General features: G+C 72.1%; 1 protein-coding gene across 1 annotated transcript; it reads left to right on the top strand.

Moving 5' to 3' along the window:
* The first annotated feature begins 8,725 nt into the window (after positions 1 to 8,725).
* JUND (JunD proto-oncogene, AP-1 transcription factor subunit) lies at positions 8,726 to 10,028 on the top strand. The gene has a single exon (XM_019489799.2). The coding sequence runs from the start codon at positions 8,850 to 8,852 to the stop codon at positions 9,852 to 9,854; it is 1,005 nt and encodes a 334-aa protein (XP_019345344.2). The 5' UTR covers positions 8,726 to 8,849; the 3' UTR covers positions 9,855 to 10,028.
* The last annotated feature ends 71 nt before the right edge of the window (positions 10,029 to 10,099 follow it).

Genomic DNA, 10,099 nt, shown 5'->3' with positions numbered 1-10,099 from the left:
CCCGGAGGGGCTGGCAGCCGGGGTGGTGCTCGCTGCAGAGGGGCCGGACACCCCCATAGCCGAAGCCCCTGGTGGGGGGCGCGGGGCCCCGCCAGCCCTGTCTGCTGGGGAAACGCAGGCTCGCCAGGCGCCTCCCTGCCCTTCGCAGAACCTGGTTGCCATGGCCACGGCCGCTCAAGGTTAGCTGGGAACGCCCCCGCTAATTAGCCCCGGCTGCTGCCCAGGTCCCCACGGCGTGGGTGGGGGAGCAGGGCCTGGCTGCGGGCCAGGCGCTCCCGCGGGGCCCGGCATGGGGTGGGCTCTGCAACCCATTACAGCCCCTCCAGACAAGATGTTTCTCATTTAGGCAGGGGAGGCCATGGGGGTGCTCCCCCGCTGTGGGGCTGGGCCGGGCATCGCAGGCAGTAGGGCCGTCTGCAAGCCATGCACGCGGCCCCCGCCCCACGCGCCTCTGCCCCAGGGCCAGGCCCGGGAGGTGGGAGCAGGCCTGGGGCTGAGCCCATCGCGGGGCCGTGCGGCGTCGCTGCCCCAGAATCCTGTCGTCGGGGGCCCAAGCTCAGCGAGCTCCCCCGGGGTCCCGAGTGCCAGCTCCAGCGGGACGTTCCCCCTCCCGGCTGCGCCGTGGGCTCGGCTGCCAGGGCCAGGGCCAGGGCTGGGCAGGCAGGGATTTTCCATGGCCTAGTGCGGGGCGTGCGCAGCCAGCGGCCTGCGCCATTCGGCCCTGCATCCACCCATTCCCTGGACAGCGCTCGCCAGGACCGGCTGCCAGGCCGGCGGGGGGGAGGCAGCTGCAGCTCGGCCTCTGGATGGAAAACAGCAGCTTGTGCTTGCATGCGGCACGGCGGGGAGGGATCCGGCCCTGCCGCCCACCTGCGCACGGGGCTCGGCTCGGCACGGCAGGCAGGGCGGCCAGGCTGCCCCCGGGGCTGGCGGGACCAGGTGGAGCTCAGCCCCAGCGCGGCGCCCGGGGCCGCTGCAGCCCGGCTCGGCCCCGGAGCGGTACCCGACGCAGGGCCCCGGCGTGGCATCGCGGTGTCGGGTGATGTCAGCGTTGCCATGGCACCACAGCGAAGCTGGCTGCATCCGGCAAGGCTGCCACGCTCCCCGCACGCAAACCCGCCTGTGGGAGATGCTTATTTTTAACATCTTCCTCCTACGACGGCGGCGAGATAGATTTCCCCTGCTCTGCCCAGCCCCGACATCCACCCAGACATCCTGCGGCGGAAGAGCCCCTGGGTCGCGGCAGGCACCCCCCCATCCATCACCCGGGGTGTGGGCGGCCTGGGTTGCACCCCCAGATCAGCCCTGGCGCGCTCTCCCCGGGGCCCAGCTCCAGCCCCGTCCCTCAGTGGGGTGGGGGCTGCCCCATTCCCCCTCCAGCCCCAGGCTGCAGGGAGCCGAGGGCCTCAGCTGGACGTGGGTCCCTCGCACAACTGCTTCCCATCACTGGGAGCGGGCTCTGGGCTCAGCTGCAGCCATCTGGCCGGCCCCAGGGAGCCGGGCTGCAGCACGCTGAGCTGGATCCAGACCCTTGCCCGCCGCAGGGGATGCTGCAGCGCTCAGGTACCAGGTTCTGGTACAGGCTCCCCCATGCTGGTGTCCTGGGCCAGGCGTGGGGAAGAGCTGCCCCAGCCCCCTGGGCTGCAAGGCCTGGGGCAGCAGGCACCACGGGCCAGTCCCTGGCGCAGCGTCCCACAACGGGGGTGCTGGTGGGAAGGGCTGCAGGCAGTGCCGCGCGCGGGTGGAGCCCGGTGGGACATGAGCTCACTGGCCGGGCCGGGCCGGGCCTGCAGCTGGTGGGCGGGGGTCCGGGCCGCGGGCCCAGTGCTCGGGCAGGGGGGGCTCCCCGCACGCTGCTGTGGAAGAGCAGCAAGTGACGCAGTGTCTTGGGCCGCGGAGCGAGGGAGGAGGAAATGGCAGATGGGGCTCCCAGGGGGGGCTGTGCCTGCCCCGGGCAAGCAGTCCCTGCCTCCCTCCCTCCCTCCGGGCCTGGGGGGAAGCCTGGTGCTCCCCGGCGTGGAGAAGCAGTGCTCTGGCTTGGGGAGGCATTGGGTGGTGCTGGAGGGTGCTGAGTCCGGAGACGGTGCCTGGGAGGCTCCCCTGCCCCTGCAGCCTCCCTCTGTGCCCAGGCAGGCACTCAGCCTGGGCCCCGGGCCCCTTTCCCCAGGCAGCGAGGCCCTGCTGGGCTCGGGGCTGGGACGAGCGGGACTCCAGGCCTCCTGGGGCCTGGGGTCCACTCTGGGGTTGCCCTAATTGCTGCAGCACTAATTGGAACGGATTCGTTGCCATGGCAACTCTGGCCCTAGGGTCACCGAGCCCCGGGGCGCTGACTCGAAGGGCCCCCCGCTGCTCCCTGGCCCCAAACGCCCTCCCGGTCCCGTGAGCTCCGTGTTACTAAATCCAAGCTGCGAAGTCATCTCCCTGCAGCTGCTGCTGCTTCTCAGGGCTCCCGGCCGCAGCGGCACTAGTGGCACCTCCGCTCTGCGGCAGCCCGGGCACGCTCGCCCACGGGGACCCCGGAGCGCCGCTGGAGGGGGGCGCTCGGAATAAGGCAGAGGGCCCCGGGCTGCGGCCGCTCCCCAGCAGTGGCTGCGGGAGCTGCAGAAGCAGCAGCCCCCACGGGCAGAGGCAGCACCTGCGCCCAGGAGGCGATGGCTGTGAGCCTCCCCGGGGCCCTGGCCCTGGCCTGCTGTCCCAGGCAGAGCTGGGGCCCCTTGCACCGACCCCTGCGTCCTGGCACCCCAGCCCCATCCAGCACGGGCTCCTCCCTGCTCAGGTCCCCGAGCCTGCAGCCCAGATGAGCGATTTGCTGCTCTTCAAAACAGGAAGCTGCCTCGGATGATGGGGACGGGAGGGGCTCCCGGCTGGGCTGCCTTGCACTGGGGAGCTGCCGACACTGCCCTGCTTCCCGGCCGCACCGCGCCGTGCCCCCGAGGGACCTGGGCTTGGTCCTGGCTGTGGGGCCTTTCTGCAGCCAAGCACAGCCCTGGGGGTCGGGGCCCCTGCTCCTGCGCGGCAATGTGGGCTTGGGCCAGCGCAGATCCTGCCCAGGGGCTTGGGGCCAGACTGACTGGCATCTCCCCAGCTCTGCTCCAGCACGTGGGGCCTGCAGAGCCCCAGCCCCGAGTGCAAGGTGCTCAGTGCCGCGCGGAGGGCCCCCACGTGAGCGCAGGTCGAGGTCAGGGTGACTTGGGGGGGGGGGGTCCAGGTGCCGGGTGCTGTGCTCGCTCTCTCTACCGGATCTCTGGTGCTTTGAGGGAGCAAGAGCTCGTTGCTAGGCCGGGGGTGCCCTCCCTGTCCCCGCTGGGCTCAGGGCAGGGCCAAGTATCCCGGCCCCCTTCCCTACCATCATCCCCCAGTCCCCGTCTGCTCCTTGCGAATGGCCAGCGGGGTGTGTGCCAGGGAGCAGGGGGCACCGGGCAGGGCGGCAGGGATGGGGACCGATGCGCTGTGCTGGGCAGAGAGGAAACCTCTTGGCGGCTCCAGCACCACGTCCTGTGCTTGGCTGGCACCTGCCGGTCCCGGGCAAGGCCGGCCCCGGTGCTGAGCCGGCTGGGCTACAGCGAGGAGGGGATCTCGGGCATGGTGCTGCCCTGGGGACCATGTCATGCTCTGGCTACCCAGGGAGCCCTGGCCCAGCTGAGCTGGCACGTGTGGGCTCCTGGTCGAGCCAAGGAGCTCTCCCCTTTTCTCCAGGGCCACTGTGCTGGAGCGCAGGCAGGAGGCAAAGGGGAGTGCCCCGATCTCCCCCGCGGCACATGGGGCCGGGGCCGGGGCCAGGGCCAAGGGCAGAGCTGCCACCATCTGCAGGGCCTGCACCGAGCTGCCTCCTGCCGCTCCCAGACGAGTCTGCCTGTGTCACCGCGGGGCAGCCACCCCCTTCCTGCCCCCATGTCCTCCCCCAGCCCAGCCAGGGGTTCCCAGTTCCACCTGTTGTCAGAGCCAGGCCCAGCTCTGCACACAAAGCACGAACGAGAGTCCCCCTTGGCACGCATGCCCACAGGTCTCTGCTGTGCAGTGACCGCCATGACCTGCCTCCCCCTGCTCTGCAGCCCACGGGATCCGGGCCCCGGCCACAACGTGGAACCGGGAAACTTGGTTTGGATATTTCCCCTTTCAGCTTCCTTTCCAGGAGAGGCCGCACAGAGCTCGCCAGCCGGGCATGCAAGCTGGGGTGTGCAAGGGTGTGTGGGTACACATGCCTGTTTGCCTGTGTGCACATGTTTGTTAACATGCCCGTCTGCCTGCGTGCGGGTGCGGGTGCGGAGCGGGTGTCTCCATGAAAGTCTCTGCTCCACCCTGGCTGCGGCTCGTTCTTCCCGTGGGCCGTGGGACTGGGCTCACGCCCTTCCAGAGCAGCACTGCGGGCTCCCCTCCCTGCCGTCTGCCACGGCTGGAGCCGCCCGGCTCAGACTCGCTGGCATCAAGGCCGCCGGGCGAAGGGGGAGCAGAGGCCTTGGCCACGGGCGAGGCCGCACCAGCCGCCGGAGCCCCTCGCGCCTGGCTGGGGCCTGTGGCCGAGTGGGGGTTTATGCACAGCAGCTGCGCCCGCCCCCCACCGCAGCCGGCTGCAGGCGAGCGGGGCCTTGGCGTCACTGCTGACGCGGATCCACCCCCTCAGCCGCCTGCAGGGCTGTGACGCAGTGTGCACTGCTTTAACTCCTTCCCTGCTGCAGTGCAGTGCAGTGCTGTGCGAGGCAGGCCACCTGCAGGCACGAGGGGCCGCGGACTGGAGCTACGTAGGGGCTCCCTCTGCCCGGGGGTCACAGAAGACCAGGCTGGGCTGCACGGTGCAGTACCAGGGTCTGCTGCATGAACCTGTGCCCCTGAGCTGGGCTCGCTCCCCCGTAGTCCCAGGCTGCTGACCCACAGGACTGGCTGGTGGGAGCCGGGCGCTGGGGCCAGCTCCTCAGCCTGGCAAGGTGGTGGAGCCTCCATCCTCCCAGGGTCACAGAGCCGGGCACAGGGAGGCAGGGGGGACAGTGGCCTGCCCAGTGCAGGCAGCTCGGTGTGGCGTGCCCTGCTGCCAGCCTGGCTCTTTTGCGGCCCTGCAAGTGCAGGCCCAGGCGGTGTCAGCTCGGTCCCCGCTCACTGCCCGGGAGGGAGCTTGGCTCGCGCTAGCTGTCTCTGGTGATCGGGCACGACTGCTCTCCAGAGCTGCTTTTTCCTCAAGCGCTGGCGAGAGGGGCCCACGGCTCCTGCTGCCAGTGGCGGCACAGCCGGTCCAAGGGGCAGCCCCCACCCCCTTCCCCAGCGGGCTTCTGTCCAGGGCTGGCAGCATGGTGCTGAGGTTGCTCCCGCGTGCAGCGGGCCAGGCAGCTCTGCCAGGGTTTGGGGGCTGGGGGCAGAGGTGGGGAATGGCCAGGTCCCACCCGCAGCGCCGTGGCTCCCTCGCACCCCTGCGCCGCGCACAGCTGGGAGCTGACACGCGGGTCACGATGGCTCTCCCTGCAAAACAGGAAGCGTTGCCTGGAGCTGGCGGGGAGCAGGGGGCGGGGGGGAGGGCGGTGTTTTGCTCCAGGGTTTCTGTTTCCCCCAAGGCAGCCCCCTCCCTCCAGCCAGCCTGCAGGCACTGCCTGCCCCTGCTTCTGGGGGGAGGCCTCGCAGGCAGGAAGGAGTTAAAGCAACCCTTCCCCATTCCCCAGCTCTGAGGCCCCCAGCCTGACCTGGGGAGTGTGGGTGGGGAGGGGGCGTAGAGCCAGGGTGGGCGTGAGTCACGGTGAGTGTCAGCCTGGGCTGGGGGAGCCCTGCCGCCCCCTGCACCGTGCCGCCGAGAAACCTGCTTCTCCCGGCTCTGGTGCCCCACGCTTCCTGGGACTCGGTGTGCCGGGAACGGCCTTGAAAGGCTGGCGCGGAGCCCCGTGCAGCCAGCCAGCGCCTCGCCGGCCTGCAGGCCTGTGGCTCAGCACTGCAGCACCCTGGGCCGGGGGCTCTGGGCCAGGGGGTCGGCAGGTCCCCGAGCCACGGCTCCGTCACAGCCCTGCTCGCACCTGCTGCAGGGGCACAGGCAGGTCCCCTGGGCTGAGGGCGCAGGGCTGGCCTGCCTGGGCCTTGTCCTGCACCCACGGGCATGGAGGGGATCAGGCCAGGGTGGCAGCTGTCAGGATGCTCCCAGCTCAAGGGCTGGGGGCGGGCGCCTCGTGATCCTACCCTGGGCTCTGCCTTTGGTTTGTCCCCGTCCTGCCGCAGCTCCTCCGTGGGAGGGAAGCTCCCGCCTCCTGCCTTTGTCTCCCAGAGCAACCTAATCCCAGAGCATCTGCCCCGGCTTCGCCTCCAGGCTGGTACGTCCCAGGGCTGCGCACGCGCTCCTGGCTCTGATCACACGGGCTCCCCGCTGCCTCTGGGTCCAGGCTAAGGGCGAGGGGATGCCCTTTCCTGTGGTTTCTCTGTGGAGCAGCTGCCACCCCAGCCGGCCTACTGGGGCAGGGAGACCCCAAAGAGCAGCGCCCAGCCCTGCTCCGCACAGGTGTCCTCTGGGCCCCAGCGCAGCCTCGGGGGTGCTGGCGGGTCACCCTCCGGCTGCTGGCCCCAAGGAGCTCTGCTGGGACATGGGAAAGTCTGGCCTCACCTTGGGGGACAGGAGTTGGGACTGGGGGTGCTGGCAGGGAGTGCAGGCCGGGCCGTGGGTCGGAGCCATGTCCCCTCCCGCTGCCTCTGCCCCGCCTGCCGCCCTCCTCGCCCAGCTCCTCTCCCATGGCTGCGTTTGCTCCCTCTGGTTGAGCATTGCCCTTCCCTCCCAGGCATGTCGAAGGCCACGGGGGCCTTGGGCTGGCCTGGTCCAGGACAGGCATCGCGGGTGCTGTGCAGTGCAGAGGCTGTGGGAGCTGCCCCGGGCCCCCCACAGTGCTCTGGGGAAGTCTGAACCCAGGATCCTGTGAGTGTCTGTCACCCGCCCGGTGCTGGGGCCCGGTGCAGTGAGCGGCTGTGCTGGGCACCCCGGGCACAGCATCCAGGGGCAGCGCAACCCTGGCCTGCAAGGATGTGGGGGTACAACAGGCATCGAGGCAGGTCACAGTCCACCCAGGCAGGGAATGAGCTGCCCTGCAGCTGACGCTGATGCTGGGCTCTCATCAGGTCACAGGAGGGGAGAGTCCCCCACTGTGGAGGCCTGGGAGCTCTTCCAGACCCCGGCTCTGCCCAGGGGCTCTGCATGACAGCGGGCACATCAGCTCCCCTCTCTGTGCCTGTGGTGGTGGCATGCAAGCCAGGCCCCGCGGAAGCTGGGGGACGCGTGGAGGACCCCTGCATTCAGAGCACCGCAGACCGGGCCCTGGCCTACGCGCCGGGGCTCGCTGTTCCTCACCGGGAGACGTGCTGCTGGAAGCATCCTCGGTGAGGAAAAGCAGCCGGCCCATTGCACACAGCCCGGCCACAGCTGGCTGCAGAGCCCCTCCCAGCTCGGCACCCTCCAGGCACCTCCCCGGCCAGGGACGCGGCGGGAAGGGCCTGGCTGTGTCCTGGAGACTGAGCCGGTGTCAGGCGCCTCCTCAAAGGCCGCCCTGTAGCAGCAGCAGATGTTTGCCCGCAGGGCTGCGAGCAAGGGTCTCGCTGGGCGGCCGCAGGTGGTAGAAGAGCCCAAGCCATGCGAGGCAAGAAAGCCCCGGGCGGTGGCGGGGAGTGTGCAGGCCGGCGGGCCTGGGACCGCGCTGCGGGGCAGCTGCCCTGCGATGCGGCGCGGCGCGACGCCGGCAAGGCCCGGCCCGGTCCCGCGGGGAGGAGCAGGCGTGCGCCGGCCGCGGGCGCCGTGCGTCTGCGCCCGTCCCGCTGGAGGCTGCCGCGGGCCCGCACCGTCCCCGCTCGGGCAAGAGCGAGCTCGCCGAGCTGTGCGGCCATGGGTGGACGGGATCCCGGGACACGGCGCCCAGCCCAGCCCAGCCCAGCCCCTGATGGGAGCGTGGCCCCCGCCCGCCCGCCCGCCCGCCGCTGGCTCTGCTTCTTCCCCAAACTCGTTAGGCTTCATTTTTACTCGAGCCCTGATGAGATTAACCCTTCCACGGCTCCAGCCCGCGCTGAAGCAACAGGGCCTGCGGCTGCGGGTGTCCTGGGCGGAGCCGGGCCGGGGGCTGCAGAGCCGAGCACCGAACGGCGCGAGCGGCCCGGGCCCGGGGCTCCGCTGGAAGCCCGGCTCCTGCGCCGTGGGCCCGGGGCTGCGGCCCCTTCCCCAGCCCGGCACACGCGGAGCGAGCTCCAGCTCGGGCAGCGGGGAGCGACGGGCAGGTGCAGGGCGGCGGGGAGCTGCCCCAGGCCGGGCCGGCTGTCGGGACGGGGTCGGAGCTGCTTGCAGGGGGGCGGGGCCGGGCGGTCGTACCCCGCTCCGCCCCGCTGCAGCTCCCCGAGGGGCTCCGCGCAGCGCCGAGCACGCCCCGCCAGGCCCGAGCCAGGCCCCGCGGCGGCTCCCTTCGTGCCTATAAATAACCCCGGGCCGGGCCCGCGGGGCGCGCACCACGTGAGCCCTCCCCCCTCCCCTCCCCTATGACGTCAACCCAGGAGGCCCCGCGCTGTTGCCGTTTACCAGCCCGGTCTCCCCGGCGACAGCGCGGCCAGGAGGGGGCGTGGCGAGCAGGCCCCGCCCCCCATGCAAATGAGCCCCCGGAGACGTCATCTGCAGCCAATGGCGGCTGCGCGCGGTGAGCTCATCGGGCAGGCGCTGGGGATTTAAGGGCTCGGCGCGGCCGCGGCGCCCGAGACGCGCGTGTGCGTGGGGAGCGGGCGGAGGTGGCGGAGCAGCGCCCGGAGCTTCCCGCGCCCGCCCCCCGCCCCACTCCGCCGCCGCCGTCCCTCCCGCGCCGCCGCCGCCCCCGCGCCGCGCCGCGCCGAGCCGAGCCCCCGCCGCCGGGCGGGGGAGGAGGATGGAAACACCCTTCTACCATGATGATGTGTTGAGCGCGCTCGGCAGCGGCTTCGCCCCGTCGGCCGGCGGCAGCAGCAGCGGCCTCCTCCCGCCCTTCCCCGGCGGCAGCATGATGAAGAAGGACGCGCTGGGCCTGGCGCTCAGCGACCAGGTGGTGGCCGGCCTGAAGGCGCCCGGCGGCGCCGGCCCCGCGCACCCGCACCCGCACGCGCACCCGCACCCGCACGCGCGGGCCGAGGCGGCGGGCGGCAGCGGGGAGGCGCCCGCGCTGCTGGGCTCGCCCGAGCTGGGGCTGCTCAAGCTGGCGTCGCCCGAGCTGGAGCGGCTCATCATCCAGTCCAACGGGCTGGTGACCACCACGCCGACCAGCGGCCAGTTCCTCTACCCCAAGGCGGCGGCCAGCGAGGAGCAGGAGTTCGCCGAGGGCTTCGTCAAGGCGCTGGAGGACCTGCACAAGCAGAACCAGCTGGGCCCCGCGGCCGGGCCCGGCGCCGCCGGGGACCTGCCCGCCGCCAGCCTGGCGCCCGCGCCGCCGCCGCCGCCCGAGCCGCCGGTCTACGCCAACCTGAGCACCTACCCCGGCCCCGCCGGCACCTACGCCCCCGAGCCCGTGCCCTACCTGGCGCCGGGCCCCGCCGCGCAGCACCCGCGCCTGCAGCCGCCGCCGCTCAAGGACGAGCCGCAGACCGTGCCCGAGGCGCCCAGCTTCGGCGAGAGCCCGCCGCTCTCGCCCATCGACATGGACACGCAGGAGCGCATCAAGGCGGAGCGCAAGCGGCTGCGGAACCGCATCGCCGCCTCCAAGTGCCGCAAGAGGAAGCTGGAGCGCATCTCGCGGCTGGAGGAGAAGGTGAAGAGCCTCAAGAGCCAGAACACGGAGCTCGCCTCCACCGCCAACCTGCTGCGCGAGCAGGTGGCGCAGCTCAAGCAGAAGGTGCTCAGCCACGTCAACAGCGGCTGCCAGCTCCTGCCCCAGCCGCAGCACCAGGTGCCGGCCTACTGAGCGCCCCGGACTGTGCCCGGCCCCGGGACTGTGCCGGGCCGGGCCGCGCTCCCGCCCCGCCCGCCCCGCCCGGACTCTTCCTTTTTGCTCTATTTATGTCCGTGCCGGGCCCCGCGCCCTTTGTTCTCCGCACATTCCAGCGCGCGGCCCGTGCAGTAAAGCGCCGTGCCCGGACCTGTGTGTGCCTCTGCTTCTCCGCCCGCGGGGACGGGACGGGACGGGACGGGAGGGAGGGAGGACCGGCG

This window comes from Alligator mississippiensis, chromosome 16 (assembly GCF_030867095.1).
Source record: "Alligator mississippiensis isolate rAllMis1 chromosome 16, rAllMis1, whole genome shotgun sequence".
NCBI classification, from domain to species: Eukaryota; Metazoa; Chordata; order Crocodylia; family Alligatoridae; genus Alligator; species Alligator mississippiensis.
This window is presented reverse-complemented; position numbering and strand designations above follow the sequence as displayed.

Coding starts and splice junctions, on each gene's coding strand:
- JUND (XM_019489799.2), top strand. CDS start 8,850: ATGGAAACACCCTTCTACCATGATGATGTGTTGAGCGCGCTCGGCAGC.